Source organism: Rhinatrema bivittatum, chromosome 4 (assembly GCF_901001135.1).
Source record: "Rhinatrema bivittatum chromosome 4, aRhiBiv1.1, whole genome shotgun sequence".
NCBI classification, from domain to species: domain Eukaryota; kingdom Metazoa; phylum Chordata; class Amphibia; order Gymnophiona; family Rhinatrematidae; genus Rhinatrema; species Rhinatrema bivittatum.
In genome coordinates, this window is record NC_042618.1 from 256,501,339 (window position 1) to 256,521,044 (window position 19,706).

Sequence of the window (19,706 nt, forward strand, 5' to 3'; positions counted from 1 at the left end):
AAGAAATTCCCTCCTGCCCTGTCCCTTCTTCCCCTAGTTGGGGCGAAGGCTGGGGCATCTGTTCATCAAAAAGGCGTTGGGCCGGAGGAGGTCTACCATCTGGGCTTAAGGACGCCTCATCACCGGGACTCCTCATTTCTCCTTCCTGAGGAGTACCAACGGATTCATTGGTTCCTTGCTTCCCCAGTTGGGTCAAGAATTTACGCTTGACCTGATATTCACTAACGAAACCATCTCGCCCATCACCCCTCCTTCCTGCTCTCCCATCCCCTGGTCAGATCACTCGATGATAACTACAAAATTATATATAAAACAAAAATTGACCCCTATTGTTACTAAATCCTCGATCCAGTTCAGGAAACCCTGTTCCATGGACACTCTCAACAACAGCCTGGCCGAAGAACTAATTAAACTGGACTTCTCAGATGCGGATACCGCTATGAACTCCTGGCAAACTATTACACACTCAGTAGCTAACAGAATTTGCCCTGTAACAACAAAAGTTATCAACCCAGCCCGCACGAACAAGAAACCCTGGTTCTCAACCGAACTAAGGAAACTCAAACAGGATCTACAACACAAAGAACAACGCTGGCGGAAAGATTCCTCCCCTTCCTCACTTGCTTCGTACAAAACTGCAATGAGCTACTATAGGACATCCATTACCCGCACCAAACGAGATTTCTACGCCAAAAAAATACACGGCTTCTTATATGACCCTAAAACTCTGTTCTCATATGTAGCTGCCCTTACCACACCTATGCCCCTCACCATCCCAGAAGAAGAAGCCCAGAACAAATCTACAGAGTTGGCTATCTTTTTTTGATAACAAAATCAAAAACCTTCTTGCCCCCCTGGCTTCAACTAACATGGCTCCAAACCCTTCGCAACCATTAAGCCTCACAACTAATAACCCTCCACCAAATATCCACAGACCGTCACTAGAAATTCTTGAACAGACATCCTCCCTGGAAATTGAATCAATAATCAAGAAAATGAAACCTTCCACTCATCCTCTGGACCAAATACCGACCAAACTACTTCTCACCATCCCTAACACCATTGCTAAACCGCTGGCAGACATCATAAATTGCTCCCTCAATCAAGGATCGGTCCCGGACTCCTTAAAAATTGCTTCACTTAAACCCTTACTTAAAAAACCCAACCTGGACCCAGCCGACCCTGCAAACTTCCGCCCCATTGCAAACCTACCTTTTATAGCCAAGCTAATGGAAAAGCTTGTCAACATCCGACTCACAGACTACCTTGACTCCCACAATATTCTCTACCCCTCTCAATTCGGATTCAGGAAACGCCTAAACACAGAATCCCTCCTTCTTTCTCTAACGGACAACATCCTGATGGGCCTTGACAAGGGACAATCTTACCTGCTAGCCCTTCTCGACATCTCTGCCGCGTTCGACACGGTAAACCACAATATCCTCATAAACCGCTTAATGGAAATAGGCATATCCGGCTCTGCACTGCTCTGGTTCACATCCTTTCTGAACAACAGACACTACAAAGTCAAAATAAATGACAAAGAATCTCACTCCATTCCATCAAACCAAGGTGTACCTCAGGGTTCGTCTCTTTCCCCTACCCTGTTCAATATATATCTACTCCCTTTATGCCAGCTACTCAATAGTCTCAATCTCACCCACTTTATATACGCGGACGATGTACAAATCATAATCCCCATCTCAGACCCCATCTCTACTCTAAATTTCTGGAACAACTGCTTACACGCCATCAACCTTCTGCTCTCGAGTCTCAATTTGGTCCTAAATACTTCCAAAACGGAACTACTGGTTATCTCCCCTTGTGACAACAACCCCCTCGCAAATAATGCTAGCATCCCATTAGCAAACCAGGTCAGAGATCTTGGGGCCACCCTTGACTCTAGAATGAATTTCAAAAAATTCATTAACGCCACAACCAAAGAATGCTTCTTCAAGCTACAGGTCCTGAAGCAACTTAGACCGCTCTTACACTTCAAGGATTTCCGTTCGGTGCTTCAAGCCATACTGTTTTCAAAGATTGACTATTGTAATGCTCTATTACTTGGTCTGCCCGCTTCGTCCACCAAACCTCTTCAGATGCTGCAAAACGCAGCGGCTAGGATCCTTACAAACACTCGTCGCAAGGACCATATCACACCAATACTAAAAATTCTACACTGGCTGCCCATCCAATATAGAATACTTTTCAAGGCTCTCACCATCATCCACAAATCAGTCTACCAGCAATCCACTCTCCAACTCACCTTCCCACTTGAATTACATACTTCCGCAAGACCGATCAGAACTGCCTACAAAGGTTCGCTCAAGGCCCCCCCCAACAAATCATCGGTCCACAACACTATTCACAAGCGAGCTCTTTCAACAGCAGGTCCACTACATTGGAATTCACTTCCACAAGACTTACGCCAAGAACAATGCCATTCAACTTTCAGAAAGAAATTGAAAACCTGGCTGTTCGCAGAAGCCTACCGCTGAAGGATCTCCTCAACCATCACTGACTCTCACTCCCCCACCCCTCCCCAATCCCTTCCCCCCACCCAACCTCACCCTTTCCTTCTCCCTCTGGACATACCAGGCTAATAACTGCCTAGGATAAACCTATGTTTTTGTATCTTACAGTTTTTGTTGATTTATATATTTATCTCTCTCTAATTGTTTCTTAGTTTAAACTCTGTACTGTCTTCCATTGCCCAGGTTTTATGCTCCCTGTTTAATGTAACTTTACTTTCTACCTTGATGTTAATTGGTTTCCCCTCAGTTACATTGTAAACCGGTATGATAAGACCTAGTCTTGAGCATCGGTATAGGAAAAGAAATTAAATAAAATAAAATAAAATCTCTAATTGCGCAGAGGCTGAGGGTATGGGTTCTGAGGGAAAAACCCTAATTTTCCCTTTCCTCTTTGCGGGCATAGTATAGTCCAGGTAACAAATAGAAGGGTTAAAAGAGATATATATGTATCTTGACTATGCAGCTAATTCCTTTTTCGAGATTGGTATTAACAAAGCTCAGTCAGGCGAAGTCGGGCAAAGTCGTGCGCGCGGCTTCGACGAAGCGCCGAGTTGGCGACGCGCCGAGAGGGGGGTGCTTTTTAAATGTTCTTCCGGCGCCTCCCTCTGACGTCGGGTGAGCCCGGCGTCCCGATCTCTCCAGCGGCAAGGAAACAAAAACAAGGTCTCACCAGGTAATCTCGATAGCCTCAGAGAGATTCTTGTGGGGGCGCTATTTAAATGTTCTTCCGGCGCCTCCCTCTGACGTCGGGTGAGCCCAGCGTCCCGATCTCTTCAGCGGCAAGGAAACAAAAACAAGGTCTCACCAGGTAATCTCGATAGCCTCAGAGAGATTCTTGTGGGGGTGCTTTTTAAATGTTCTTCCGGCGCCTCCCTCTGACGTCGGGTGAGCCCGGCGTCCCGATCTCTCCAGCGGCAAGGAAACAAAAACAAGGTCTCACCAGGTAATCTCGATAGCCTCAGAGAGATTCTTGTGGGGGCGCTTTTTAAATGTTCTTCCGGCGCCTCCCTCTGACGTCGGGTGAGCCCGGCGTCCCGATCTCTCCAGCGGCAAGGAAACAAAAACAAGGTCTCACCAGGTAATCTCGATAGCCTCCCCCCCAGGGACTTTTGGCCAGCTTGGGGGGCCTCCGGACCCCCACAAGACTTGCCAAAAGTCCAGTGGGGGTCCGGGAGCGACCTCCTGCACTCGGGCCGTATTGCCACTATTCAAAATGGCGCCGGTGCTACCTTTGCCTCACTATGTCATAGGGGCCGACGGTCGGCCCCTGTGACATAGTGAGGGCAAAGGCTAGCGCCGGCGCCATTTTCAGTACTGGCAGCCGCTAGCCTTTGCCCTCACTATGTCACAGCGGATCCCCGCTGGACTTTTGGCAAGTCTTGAGGGGGTCAGGAGGCCCCCCCCAAGCTGTCCAAAAGTCCCTGGGGGTCCAGCGTCGGCCATCCAGTGCTCCTACCATGTGACAGGGGCCGGTCAATGGCACGGATACCCTGTCACATGGTAAGGGCAAAGGGCCATCGGCGCCATTTTTATTAGTGGCAGCCGATGGCCCGAGAGCGGGAGATCGCTCCCCGTGTCCCCGCTGGACCACCAAGTAATTTTAAAAGGTTTTGGGGGGTCGGGAGGGTGGGGGAGGCTAAGGGGGTCATTTTAAAGGGTTGGGTGGGTTGTTTTTTTTATCGGGCCATCGGCGCCATTTATATTAGTGGCAGCCAAAATGGCGCCGATGGCCCAAGAGCGGGAGATCATGCCGGGACCCCCCCCCAACTGGACCACCAGATAATTTAAAACATTTTGGGGGTTTCGGGAGGGTGGGGAATTTGTTTTAAAGCGTCGGGGTAGGTTTAGGGGTTGTTTTGGTGTGCCGGTTTTCCCGCCCTCCCCTCCTCCCCCGATTTACGATTTTTCACGATAAATCGGGGGAATTTCTATTGTATCGCGACTCTAACGATTTTTGATGATTTAAAAAATATCTGACGATTTTTTTAAATCGTCAAAAAATGATTCACATCCCTACTAGTAATAGCAGTGGCTATTTTCTTAGTCAACTTAATTAATAGCAGATACGTTCTTGGAGAAGTCCATTACCTGCTATTAAGTTCACTTAGAGAATAGCCACTGCCATTAGCAATAGTAACATGGAATAGACTTACATTTAGCCAGTCAATATTGGGGTAATTGAAATCTCCCATTATTACTGTACTGCCAAATTGGTTAGCTTCCCTGATTTCTCTTACCATTTCATTGTTCATCTCATCATTTTGGCCTATTACTATACTCTTACCCAGTGGCTTAGCCACAGGTGGGCCTGGGTGTGCCATGGCCCACCCATTTTGGGCTTAGGCCTACCCAATCAGGGCTGCCCGACGTGAAACAAAGCAGACAGCCCTGATTGGGTAGGCCAACTCATTCATTGCAGTGGCTGAAGGAGAGAGCCCACTGTACGAAGGCCGCCATGGGAGCCCATACCCATGGCGGTCAAAGAAGAAGCCCTGCTAGAGCCCTTTCCTGCAGCAGCGGAAGAAGGGATTTGATGGTAAGCCCTAGTGCGTGCAAGTGAAAATGGGAGCCTGAGTGTGGGTGTCTATGTGTGTGAAAGAATGGAAGCATGTGTGTGTGTGTGTGTGTGTATGTGAGAGAGAGAGAATTGGAGACTGGGTATTTTGTGTTTGTGTGTGTGAGAATGGGAGCCTGTGTGTGGGTGTTTGTGTGTGTGAAAGAATGGAAGAGTGTGTGTATGAGAGAGAGAGAATGGGAGACTGGGTGTTATGTGTTTGTGTGTGTGTGAGAATGGGAGCCTGTGTGTGTGAGTGAGAGCTTGTTTGTGTAAGGGAGTCTGTGAGAGAAAGCATGAGCCTTTGTATAGGTATGTGTGAGAGAGAGGAAGGGAAGAGAGAAGAAACAGAAAGAGAAGAGTGAGCCTGGAAGAATTAGGAAAAGACTGACAAGGGGAAAGAGGAAAAAAGGGACCTGGACCAACTGATTAGAATAATAAAAGGATCAGACAAGAAAGGTAAAAAAAAAAAGATAATTTTGAGATTTTAGCAATAGGAATATCCCAAAAACTACTATTTTCTAGGCTTATGAGTCCTCTCAATGTAAAACTACAACAAATAGTGCTGTGAGAAGGAGCCGGATGCAGCCAAGAAACTGAAAGAGATCCCCTGAAGAAGGCGGGCACAACCGCCGAAACATCGATGTTGGGAGTTTGAATAGCGTGTATGCAGTAGTGGTAGACAGCACTGCAATTAAAGTACAAAAACAAACACAGCGAGTATTTACAGCAGACGGCACCGGAGTGGTTGAATTACGAGCACAGCAGTGATAAATAATAGCAGATGACTCCTGAAAACAGCAAGTACAGGAGTGAGAGTGAATAGTAAAGAAAAAGAGAAATGCGATTTGGATGTGAAGTAATATTGAAATATTAAGAAGAAGTGTTGGATGTGATTTTAAATTTAGGGTAACACGAGTGGGAGGTTGAAACAATTTTTAAAGAAAAAAACATTTTTGGTAAATAAATGAATGGATGGAAAGAGTAAATGAGGTGGTAACTGTGAGTGCTACATAGACGGCTTGCTCGCACAGGGCTGGTTGCAGCCCTGTGCGGGCAAGAGTCAGACGACTGTATGGCACATGACATTTCTGATACAATTTTCCATAATAATAAAAAAATTAGATTTTGGAATATTCAAGTAATAAGTTCCTCTAATACTGGGGTTGTTTATTAGCAATTGGAATATGCCATCTTTGGGTATGTGCATGCCTTATAATTTTGTATTTTGCTCTTTAACTTTCCACTGTTAAGAGTCTGATTTCTCAGGCTATTTCGGTTTTGTTTGCATGTTTCTATTTCTAAATTGTATTCCTTCATTTCTGTATTAGGTAAGGGTCGGCCTGTGTATGTCTGAGGTGCAGTACTGCTGCTAGCATGTAGTTTCTCTATAGAGATTTGAAGCAGTCTGGCTTGTTCTATTATCCCAGTAGGTGGTGTATTAATGTTCCAGGGCCTGGTGTAGTATTTGCATTGCTTCTTTGTCATAAGGTTGCTGTTAGTTGAGTCCTGAGAATCAGTGCTGTTATGTGGTATGGCAAGGTTCTAGGCACCTTTTATTTTTTTTTTGCAGGAGTTTGTGTTAGTTCACAAAATTTTTTAGCAGTGGAGGGAGTCTTTTTTTTTTTTTTTTCCTGAGGTGACTCCAGAATTTGAATAAGGCCTTTTTATGTGTTGGGATGTAATGTGAACTTTCTTAGTTTTGCTCTGCACCCGTTCATGATTATTGCAATTTTATTGTAGTTATGGTGATTTCTGCCTTTCTAGAAAGAGGATTCTAGAAAGAATACAATGATATTTATTTTATGACATATTTGATTAGATTTGATATTTATGTGTTCTTTGCTTTTTACTTATTCTTGTTTAATTAATTGCAATAAATATAAAATAAATGAATAAGGAATTTTTAATGTTGGTAAGTGCTTGAAATAATAGAGTTAAAATACTCTAAAAAGTTTCACTCATGATGTATAAGGGCTGTTGTAGACTACTTAGGACCCCATTGTAAGTTGCATGCTAAGGCATTATTTATCAATAAGAGTACAACTAGTAGGGTTCACACCTGTATGCTTACTGCCCACCCTTGTTTAAAATTGGACCCACCCAAAATCTCATTTCTGGCTATGCCACTGCTCTTACCCAACACACAAGGGATTTCTACTCAAATATTCCACTGTACATTTTGTCTCTTGTATGATCTTTATTCTGCTAGACTATGACCTCCCCCCACCAAGTTGATCCTTACTATCATTGCAATATAATTTGTACCCTGGTATAGCACTGTCCCATTAGTTATCCTCCTTCCACCAGGTCTCTGAGATGCCAATTATGTCTCTCTCATCATTCACTGCTATACACTCTAACTCTGCCATCTTACTTCTTAGACTTCTGGAACTGACATATAGAGACGTCAAAGTGTGTTTTTTGTTTATATTAACAACCTGCTTTTCAGTTGACAGGGATAATTTGGAATCCTTTAGCTCAAATGATTCTTTACTTATAGGCACATGGACTACTTTTGCTTTTATTGGAACATCTCTGTTAGGATGCCCCAACTCTCCTGTTTCATTAGTATCCTTTCAAGATACATTCCTCCGAACCATGCAACTACTTCAGAATGCTGCTGCCTATCTAATTTCCGAAGAGAGCTTTAGGAGCCATATTATACCTATGCTCTATGACCTTCACTGGCTCCCTGTACAGTGGAGGATCAAATACAAAACTGTTGTGCTTGCCTACAAGCCTCTAGCACTGGATGTACTGCTTTGAACTAACACTGTACTCCAAATTTATAACTCTGGCAGAGCACTGAGCTCTGCAAAAAGAGGCCTGTTGGACATTCTGTCAGTGTGGCAAGTCAGATTAGTAGATATGAAACAGAGCAACTTCTCAATCACTGCCTCAACACTATGGAACACACTGTCACAAGAGCTCCAGCAGATGGACTACCATAGAACTTTTAAGAAAATGGCCAAGACTTTCATTTTCAAACTGGCCTTTCGTTAGTTTTCCCTATCACCAGCAGAAGCTTATTGTAATTGTCCTGAACCAGAAATGCTTATTCCCTTGTTCGGGTCTATGTATATGTCTTATTTGTCCAAATTTTATGTATGTTGATTTGTATGCCACCTAGAGCTTCGGTATAGGTGGCATATAAATAAATAAAAGATGAAAAGTTGATTTAATGAAGGGGATTTTAAGCTTGAAGATGGTGAGGCCATAATAAAAAGGGATATAATTTGCATTCCTCTTCAAAAGTACAAACATATAAGTCATAAAATACATTAGAGAAAACATATAAGATACCAAGGAATAAGACCCAAAAAGGAACCAGCAGAAACAGGAAGTTGATATTTTGAAAAATCTTGCATCATTCAAGGGACGTTATCCCATTGGCTAGGAGACTTCATAACTATCTAATTGGAGATGTTCACCCTTTCTTTGCTCGACATTTTGTTGAGTATATTTCTGTGACACCCTCCTTCCTTTCGATACAAACATATTCCTAAATGCCTACTGAATAAAAGCATATTGAAAATAGCAGAAGATTTCCTTGGAAGTTGTGCATATTATTAGGACTTTTCCTCACAGACTGACTCTGCAATTCATGTTTTGAGTAGTTATATGCCATCCTGCCCATTCATAGATCTATTTAGCTTCTGACAGAGAAGATGAACTGGAGCTTATGAAATTACATATTCCAAGCTTGTCAAAAAAAAAAAAAATTGAAGCACAAAAATGCAAATAACTGAAAGTTCAAACATTTTAAAAAAGTAAAAAATTTAAGGCAGATTTCATTTTTATAAAAGACCAAGACACATAAATGCGCTTTAAAATGGATGGTCTGGGGCATTCCTGGGTGGGGCCAACAGGAACATGCATAACTTTCTATTTTAAAAGACATGCTAGTGCATTTTCTAACCTACTCGCATATTTTTACACCTGCTAATTATCTTACATAAGTGATATTAAATGCGTTTATTGTGTAGTACTGACTCGGTGGAAGGTGCAAATAAACTGGGGGAATTCAGGCTGAAGAACCAGGAGGGTCTCAAAGACCTGGAGAAGGACGGGTAAACTGGTGGACTAATCGGTTTAACTGGTAATTTCACTCATACGCATACGTTTTAAAATACACCGATTTACGTGTGTAAATCCCAATTTGCACGAGCAAGTCCCACTTTATTTTCATATGTAAAATATATGCACATATATTTTTAAAACAGGTGGATAAAGTATGCACATTCAATGCATTCAAACAGATGGTTTGAATGCATTGCATGTATTTGCACAGTGGCCTACATACACGTATGTTGTGGGGTAAAAATATGCATATTTTATGATATGCACATATTATAAAATATGGTGAAACTACGCACTGCCACATACATTGGTATATGCCGTCAAATGCATGTGTTTGAAAATTATTCTCTTTGTGAGCAAACCTGAAATTTTCAAAATCATACTTTTGTTGTATTAGCAAATTTCCAGTGGTTGGTTATGTTTCTTACCAAGTGTCAATGTCTCATTGAAAACATAGAGATGCATTTTTACAATGAAAATGTGTCAAGAAGCTAGTTATTTTTCTACAGTGACTGTTAATACGTTAAGACAGACAAAACAATATCCACTGATGTCAGAGACTTGCCCAGATTTTCAAAATGAAAACATACTGTACATATATGAAATCACTTAAAAAAAATAAACTTGAGAGTTTGTTCTCATTTTTAAAAAAGAAAAAAAGTGCAAGCTGAAATGGTCAACGTAACACTCCACACTCCTGGCATAGCAGTGTGCTGCATCCTTGGGCCTGGTTGAAATAGTCTGCACTCACTGTAGCCCTTATATAGACCATGCAGCCAGCATTTTCTGTGGGCACTGACTGATGACAATTCTGGTACATAAGGAAACTCAGTTCACCACTCGGCACCTCAGCAACAGGTCCTCCTGCATTGCTTCTCTTCATTGTGCCTGCCTGTTTCTGTCCTGCACTTCATCCTCCTGCCATGGTTCCTATCCAGCTCCTTGTTTCATTTCTTGGCTCTTGCCCTGCCCCTTGTCCTGTCTCCTGCTTTGCTCCTCACCTTGTTGCTCCAGTCCGATCCCTGTCTGTCTTTTCCAGTCTGTGTCTTGTGTACCCTGGCCCTTGATACTTTTGCTCCATCTTCTCTAACTAATTCTTGGTTCTGACCCCGGCCTGGTTCTGACTACGCTTGATGTCTGCCTGTCTTGCTTGATCTTGCCTATCTGCCACTGGCCCTGAAACTGCCTGCATCTCGACCATGCTGGTCTGCCACCTGCCCTGACCTCACCCTGCTCCTTGGCCCTGTCTCTACTCTATGGAATCTTTGCCTGTCCTGCCAGCCATCGAATCTAGGGGCTCAACCTGCGGAAGAAGGGGCTGGAAAAGGTGAAGTTCAGAACTGACCCAGTTCCTTTGAGTCTGCCTGCTGTTGGTGGGGGCCCCCCTGGTTCACCAGTTGGGCAGCACCAGCCTTACCATAGTGCAAGGGCTCACACACCATGACAGTCAAGCATTACATTTTATTGGTTTTATTTCTGCAACTCACCTTCACATTTTGTTCCATCTGCTGTGAGGTGATAGCCTCGACCACAGTTCAGCACATTTCTCTGGCACACGAAGGAGCCTATTGTATTAACGCAGGTGTGCCCAGCAGGACAGGGCATGCTGGTGCTCGTGCACTCATTGATATCTAGACCAATGCATAAACAGTTCCAATTAAAGTTTCTGTTCAATATTTTGTTTTTTTTTTTAATCCATATTCCTTGTGCTACATCCAGAAACTTTTTTTAAAAAATAATTTGTGATATAAACAGTGTCTATGACTTTACTTTTCTGTAGTGTTACACAACATATGCAGTGTCATCCCATATCAGTTTTATTATCAGTTCCACTCTGTCTAAATACTATGAGCTTCCTGTCCCCTTTGAGCACCGCTGTTCCTGTTATACAATTCTGACCAGAAATTGGACACAAAAGGTTTCTGACCTTTATTAATAAGGACTTAGAACATAAAGGAATTTGAATTCTGATTTTTGACAAGCATATATGATTACCTCGAGGACAAGAAAAATTCAATATTAAGCAAATTAATTTCACAAAATAAAATGTTTCTAACTTTCTGTATTTATTTGCTTTTTCTTACATCCTGTTCCTTTCTTATCTCCCTCATTCTCATCTTCAGTACTTTGTTTCTTCATTGATTTCCACCACTTAATCCTATGTTTCTTTTACTTATTTCTCTCTGTTTGGGCACTTTTTATTTTTCCTGATGTAGAAACCTCCCTGGATCTCCACTAGATGGCTCTAGCTTAGGCTATAGGATAAGGAACTCAGAAGGGAGCATACCATTCTTAGGGGCCAATGCAATATTATTCGCGGAAAGCAAATTAGGGGGTCGCACTAGCAAGGAGGCGCTACGGTCGCTAGCACCACCTTAGCGCCTCCTTGCTAATGCGACCCCGCGGTTACTGGCGGTCTGCCGGTTATGAACACCGATGCCAAGTTTATCGGTGTGGGTTTTCATTACTGCAGCCGGCCGGTTATGAAAACTGTCTTCAAAGCGGCCGGCAGAGATTTTTTTTTTACTTTTAAAAAGTACAGAAAAGCAGCTTTTTCTGCTTTTCTGTACTTTTTTTCAAGTGCGCTCAGTCTATTAATGCCTGCTCCAGGCATGCCTGTTAAAAGCTGAACAATAAATGTGCATCTGAGACACATTTATTTTTTTGTATTTGAAGTGAATGAGTAATAGGCTCATTCACATGCATTTGCATGTGATGAGAGCTAACTCATTCACTCCACGTCAGATGCGCGTTAAATAGGCGCTAATCCCCCTATTGCATTAGGTGGATTAGCACCTATTTAACCCGCGTCCGACAGTGGGTTAAACAGTTCGCTCAGCTGAGTGCACTGTATTGCATCGGCCCCTTAACTAGCACTTTCTCTGAGGATGCTGGGAGCAGTACCTTCTGTCTGCGTAACTACAGACAGGAATGACATTTTGGTGTGGCAACTTTTGTTAGCTTTCTGAGGAGTAGGTTTTATGTCTTGTCTTCAAAGGTACCCTAACTGGTGGCTAGGTCTATAAAGCCTTATGAGAATAGGGGAGGCGTGTTTTGGTGTTTTGATGATCCCTCCAACTTGAAGGGCTTGCTACCATTTGAAAAGAGATTCATCAGGTTGACAAGTCTTTTTTTATTTTGTAACTGCCTTTTGTGAATCCCTGCTCCTGGCTCTGGGAGACTCACCTCTACTTGGGGAAGCTCAGGTTAGAGAAAACCTGCTGCTGCCATCCTACGACATGTGGAAGGATAGCAGTGACTCACCACAAGTAAGTGTTTCTGTAACTGAGAAGATTTTTTTGTCCTTATTGGTTTTGGGAGGAGGTTTTGCCCACCCTTCCTGCCTAGGAGGGAGGAAAAAGGATTTCCCTTGGCTGTGCTGATGGTTGGGACTTTCCAGCTGAAAGATCCAGTGTAGTAACATCAGAGATGAAGTTCATCTGAAGACCCACACCAGAGTCGCTACCCCAGGAGCTGAGAGGAATGTGTGGATTTGAGTCTGTGAGAGCATAGGGGACCCTCTACCCTGCTAGGAACCTAACTTCTAAACCTGGGAGGAGAGGTTATCCTAGTGCCAGCCACCTTGAGGGACATTTACCCAAAGAAGCAAGATTTGAACAACCAACAAGGACTGAACTTCACAATCTGGGTAAACAAATAAGCATGGGGGTAGCTTGCTTAATATGGTGGTTACTACCCTAAACCAGTTAAGCCTGTTACATTATTTTGATTGCATACACAGCGTTGCTCTCTGCTTCAACAGCAGGGGAAAATGTGGAAAAGAGGATTTGCATTCAGACAACAACCAACAAGGACTGAACTTCACAATCTGGGTAAACAAATAAGCATGGGGGTAGCTTGCTTATTACTGCGGTTACTACCCTAAACCAATTAAGCCTGATACATCACTTTGAATGCATATACAGCATTGCTCTCTGCTTAAACGGCAGGGATGAATGTGGAAAAGAGGATTTACATTAAGACAACATCCAACAAGGCATTGATCTGTGCAGTCTGGGTAGCCAAGCATCGGAGTAACTTGCTTGATGCGGCGGATACTACCCTTAACCATTAAGCCTTATGCTCACTTTTAATGCAACTCCAACATTACTCTCTGCATTAGTGGCAGGGGATGGCAGGAAATTTGAATCAAAGAGTTACCAACAAGGGCCCTGAACTTGGTGGTTGGTGAAACAGATACGTTTGGGAAAATAAATGTGGGAGCTTGCTGGGCAGACTAGATGGGCCAATTGGTCTTTTTCTGCCATCATTTCTATGTTTCTATGAACACATTATTGATATAACAATGAGAAAATGTGTTTGCTGACAGATAACACTTGCTATAGTAAACTGTATGTTGGAACATCCCACTTGAGTTCCAGAGTGACAGAGCTTCATACCAGAGACTGAAAGTACACCCAGAGAGAAGGATTTCCTCCCTATGCTTTGGACCCTAAAGTTCTATTCTCACCCCCCTCCCTCCTTCTGGAGAATCCTTGCCCCAGAGTTTGGATTTATGACTGCTTGTAGCCACAGCCCTGGAACTGTGTGCCCTTGCTTTCAAGGATAAGGCCCTGCATGAGGATACACTGAGTTACTTTTTTTTTTCCTTCTTTCATATCTTTCTCCCCTAGCATTCTGTCCTTCTCCTCATTTCCATTTATCCCTATCCATTTTCCCTCTCTTTTATTTTATTTATTTAACAATTTATATACCGACATACACTGTAATCACATCGGTTTACATTGAAACAAGAACTTAGCTTAAAATGCTTTACATATAACTCTTCTAGGCAACGCCCTTGGGGTATATCTTTAAAAATACGCGATCGCGTACTTTTGTTCGCGCACCCCGGCGTGAACAAAAGTACGCTGGATTTTATAAGATACGCGCGTATGCCGCGCTATCTTATAAAATCCGGGGTCGGTGCGCGCGCAAGGGGGTGCACATTTGTGCAACCTGCGCGCGCCAAGCCCAGGCGCGCTTCTGTTCCCTTCCGAGGCTGCTCCGATTTCGGAGCGGCCTCGGAGGGAACTTTCCTTCGCCCTCCCCCACCCTTCCCCTCCCTTCCCCTACCTAACCCACCCCCCCGGCCCCTATCTAAACCCCCCCCCCCTAACCTTTGCGCGCGCCGGCCAGCAGCCCCGCTCCGTCCTGCGGTCCCGGGGGCTGGTCCGGAGGCCTCGACCACGCCCCCGGGCTGGCGCCACGCCCCCGGGCCCGCCCCCGAAATGCCACGGCACGCGCCCGAAACGCCGCGTCGTTTCGGGAACGCCCCTGGACACGCCCCCTCCCGCCCCTTTTCGAAAGCCCCGGGACTTACGCGCATCCCGGGGCTTTACCCGCGCCGGCGGCCTATGCAAAATAGGCCTTTTAAAATCCGCCCCTTTGCTTCTTCTATAATTACAACTTTATCAGTTGGAAAATTCACACAGAAGCCTAATCTTCCTCCTCCCAAGCATTAACTCATTCTTCCTTATCATAGACTCATCTCTTACCTTCCTGAAGTCCTCTTCCTCCTAACACAAGCATTCTTTTTTCTCCCCGACATATTCATTATTTTCCCCTGTTCCAAGATCATCAGAAACCTCTTCCTTCCCTATGCCCCTGTATTTCAGTGGCTTCATTCTTTTAGCAGAGGGATTTCATGTTAGACAAATCCGATCAACTTCTCTGCATGACCAGCGAGCCAGATCAGGGACAAGTGCTGCATGTGGTATGCTTTAATTTTAACAAAGCTTATAATACTGGCCTGCAAAGAAGGCCGATAAACTAAACTGAGCAGTCTGGGGGTGGGAACAGAAGTGATGTACTGGATTAGAAACTGGTGGAGTAAGAGCAGGTGTTAAATGGAATTCACTCTGAAGAAAGATGATACCACTTCTCAACAATAAATACTTTTCCCATAGATTCTTGTTTGTCATGTATGTGTCTTGACATGATGGCAGGCACTGTCTTTTATGTATATCTATACAGTGCTGGGTATGTCAAATAGCACTTTATAAATGAAAAATAGTGCTACGACTATGGCTGCTGTGCAGCCTCCCTCACCACCAGGGGTCCCCCATGAGCATGCTTCCCTGGCTGGCCCGGTCTTCCTTGCCTATCTGCCTCCCATGTCCAGAACTCCCTATTAACCCCTCCTAGCCCATGCCTCGGAGCTTCGGCATTTTCTTTGGCCTCCCTGCTTAGCCTCTGGTTTTTGCCTTCTGCGCCTTCGGGCTTCCCGCTTCCCTGCCTTGCTCTGTGGCCTTTGGCCTCTGCTGATCTTGCTCTGTAGGCTTTCAGCCTTGCCCGCCTTCTTGTCCCCTTTGATCCTGAATCCCTTTCTGTGCTGCCCTAATTACTCTCCTGCTTCCCCTGCTTCCTTGCCTTGATGCCTTCGGGCATTGTGTGGTTTCATGTTCAATGTAGTTCTTGACCTGGTTTGTCTAGTCCTGTCATTGTCTGTCTTACTTGCCCTGGTTCCCCTCCCCCAGCTCCCGCTAACCTGCATCCAGCCTAACACTTACCTGCACGCTATCCTGATTCCACCCACACCTGCACTCAGTTCCAGTGTAACAAGTCCACGCTTACCTGCATTCACATCCATGCGTACCCACATGCTGTTCCAGTGTTTCCTGAAGGTCACCCTTACCCCCACACTCTCAGCTCCAGGGACCCTTCTCAGCCAGCACCAGAGACTCTTCTCAGCCAGTACCCAGCACCAGAAACCCTTCTCAGCCAGCACCAGAGACTCTTCTCAGCCAGCACCAGAGACCCTTCTCAGCCAGCACCCTGCACCAGAAACCCTTCTCAGCCAGCACCAGAGACTCTTCTCAGCCAGCACCCTGCACCAGAGACCCTTCTCAGCCAGTACCCCAGCACCAGAAACCCTTCTTAGCCAGCACCAGAGACTCTTCTCAGCCAGCACCCTGCACCAGAGACCCTTCTCAGCCAGCACCAGAGACCCTTCTCAGCCAGCACCCAGCTCCAGGAATTCTATCATCCTGCACCCGGTTCCAGAGACTCTACCCAGCCTCACCAGATCATCTGCTATTACTTCTATCCTCCTGTCCTGTGTCACTCCTGCAGGTGGTGTTCACCACACCAGGCTACAGCCCAAATCCATAACAAATAGTACTAGTAATAGTAGAAAGACCCCCTAATTTTACTGATTCAACACCACAGGTAAACTGTTATTCAGATTTCTATTTCTCTATGTGTATTTTCTTTTCTGCTCATTACTAACTACATGGAAAATTATCAGTAACTATGAACAATCAACCATGTATTCCATGACACAAGACCAGGAAAGTACCCCAGACCTGACCAAAAAAGGGATTTTTTTTATCGTTGAACGCATTAACCTATTATTTACAAAAGCAATATTGTTTCCAAAGAGAATTATCAAAAAATGGGGATGGAGGGACAGAAGGATAAGGAATAAGATGGGTTTGCATCCTCCATTCAGGGGCCAATACTGAGTGGCATTTAGCCATATAACTCACAAATTATCCAGCTAAATGCTGGCTTTTCAATACCTCCCCCACTTATCCAGTTAAGGTTTAGCCGGATAACTTATTATCTGTCTACAATTTAGCCAGATTACATAGGAGTGTTGCTAAACAGAATTAAGTTAGAAGCTAAGTTATCCAGCTCAGATATTCAGAGTTAGCCAGATAAGTTATCTGGCTAACACTGGTCATGCTATACAGTAGCCCTAAAGATAGCCAGGTATATAAAAAAAAAATGCAGCTACACCACTAAGTTTCCCTCCAAAGTTATCTGGATAAGTTTATCTACTAATTTTGCAATCTCACCAGTGACTAAATATTATCTCCCCAGTTTTTGCTGTCAGGAAGTAACCTTTCTATCCAAAAATGGCACAAAATCCTTAGTAAAGGTAAATCAGTTAATCGTAGCAAGCCTTACCAATGCAATTGCCCAGCGCATCTTGAATAAAGCCACTCTGACACTGTAGTTTGGGTCGGCAGCGGAATGATCCTGGAGTATTCTGACAGCTAAAACTAGGAAGGCAGTTATGAGTGCCAGTCACACATTCATCAATATCTGGTACATCAAGGAAGAAAAAGAAAAAAAGGGAAAGAAAAGGTTAATGCAGGTTTGTTGTTTTTTTTTAAAACCTACAGGACTTAAAATATAGTCAGCCCGATGCGCGCCCAGCCACTTCTCCCAGGCGCTTGATACATTATTTAAATCAGGGGGTCGCACTAGGGATACATTGTGCATCCCTAGCATCGGGTGCCCAGGAGAAGTGGCTGTACCCGGTTAGAAAACGGACGCTCAATTAATGAGCGTCCGTTTTCCTAACCCACTCACAGCCACAGGTTAGGAAAACAAATAATTAATGGTCGCCTGTTTCCCTAACCTGACTGTAGGCAAAATTTTTTTTTTTTTGTACTGCTTCCTGTGGTTCCTCCTACTTAGTACCAGGATGGGAGGAACCACAGGAAAGAGGTATTTTGGGCTTTTGTGGCTCTGTGGAGGTTTTGGTTTTTGGTTTTTTTTTTTAGATAGCTCAGAATGCGTAAAGACTTAACACCAGCCCTGGGGTTGGCATTAAGTTTTCAGTGTTAAAACGTGCACAAGATGATTTTTTGCATCGGGGGGGTAATAGCTAATAGCCTCATCTACATGAATTTACACGTGATGAGTGCAATTAGCTGTATTCTGGTTTGGATGCACGTTTTGGACTTACTAATCCCCTTATTGCATCGGACGTTAGCATCGGCCTGAAAAAGAATATATTTTTCTGAGCAAAATAATTACCTTTTTGTGTTTAAATTGCATTCTAATCATATGTGCTTAATGGAGTTAAGATAGTGACCTTTCTTTGCGCTTTCTTCTTGAAATTTTAATGAGCTACATTGTCTTACATCACTGTAATAGACAGAGTATTTCCTTGCATATGGTAATACTGTGCATGCATTTCTTAAGTGCTCACAGCTAATATAGAAGATGTATTTTAGAAACACAGAAACATAAAATGGCAGATAAGAAACATAAGGTCCATCTAGTCTGCCCAATTTCATTCCTGGTGCAATCCCATAGTCCCCAGTTGAGTTCCAGCCCTCCGGTCACTTTCTCGCTATGCTCACATAACCCTTTTTCTGAAGTCACTGCATTGGCTCCCTTTCTGCTCCCACATAGAGTTCAAGCTCCTCTTTCTCCACTACAAAATGCCTTCACTCTGCAGCACTCACTACCTCTCCTCTGTTATCTCTCTCTATACCCCTCCTCGTGCACTCCACTCATCGGACATGTCACTAACTGTATCCTTCTCCTCTACTACCAGTTCCAGACTCTGTGCTTTAAACATGCCTGTGCTCCTGAGCTGGTGTCTTAAATCCCAGGCCTGCGATTTCTAAATCCCAGACCTTCATTTTCTAAAGTATCGCAGGCCTGCGATACTTTAGAAAATGAGGCCCATAATGTTATGTTCAAATTTATACATAAAAATATTGAAAATTCAAATTATGAAAGAAAATAACCTTAATGTAGAGAGCCTTATTGGGTTTCCACTAGTGGGATCATACCAACTCTGTAGGTAGAATAGAAATTTCCATAGTTTAATAACAACTCCCTCATGTAGGATGTTGCTATGGAAATGCCCTGGCTTTATAAAAACCAGTGGCAACATTTTGTAGTGTGGATTTTTGAGTTGGTTGAAGAGGAAGGATGGAGGTTTTGCTTACTCTTGGTTCTGTTCCTTATATTTAGAAAGAAGCACCCTGGGCTCTTCAGCAGTAAGATCTGGGTCAGATGTAAGAAAGAATAATATCTTGAGAAACTGTTTTGCTTCTTTTTGGACTTTGCTTGGAGGAAGTTTTCCCTACCCTTCCTTCTCTTTTTGTTGTTTTCGAAATCTGGATTGCTTGCTTGATCTTGAAACTAAATTCCCCAAGGCCTAGGAAATTTAGTCACTGTTAGGAAAAAGGAGTTTTTAAGGAATCTCTCACTCAGAAAGATCCAAGGACCCTTCAAAGGTCAACTTAAGCATTGGATTCACATTCATTCCTGGGAGGAGGAGAGAAAATGGAGGAAAGGAGAACTATGGCATCTATCTGGTGTTAACCACTTCAATATCATTAAATTAAATTTAAAGGTCTCTCATAAGTTTTTCTCTATCCATCTCAGCTATCTATGTTTCTTTGTGATAAAGTGATCCCGCATTCAACCACCAAAGGCCCCCCCTTCACTTCCCTAGTCATTTGAACACCTTGCCATAAAGTATTCCTCTGATACACCATAGTATATTTCTCATACTATTTTTGCCTTGAGTTGAGTAAATAGTTCCCCCCCCTTTTTTTTTTTTTTTGAGGACCTTTGGATTTGAAAGATTTTTTGATTACTTATTGTATATATTCCGATCTTTAATTTTTCTTCTTTTCCTTTTCTGATACAAATATATTGGGCCAGATTTTAGTACCTACGCGCAGGCGTAGATTTGTACACGCAACCCGGCGTGCACAAATCTACGGCCGATTTTATAACATGCGCGCGCAGCCGCGCACATATTATAAAATCCAGGG

At 43.7% G+C, this 19,706-nt stretch overlaps 1 protein-coding gene across 1 annotated transcript in view; it reads right to left on the minus strand.

Moving 5' to 3' along the window:
- The window catches only part of FBLN1 (fibulin 1), a 326,336-nt gene that overhangs the window by 191,174 nt on the left and 115,456 nt on the right, over positions 1–19,706 (minus strand). Inside the window, exons 9-10 of the mRNA XM_029597486.1 lie at positions 17,086–17,223; positions 10,659–10,802 (exon numbers count right to left, since the gene is read on the minus strand). Coding sequence (XP_029453346.1) covers positions 10,659–10,802; positions 17,086–17,223 — 282 coding nt within the window. The remainder of the gene's footprint in view (positions 1–10,658; positions 10,803–17,085; positions 17,224–19,706) is intronic.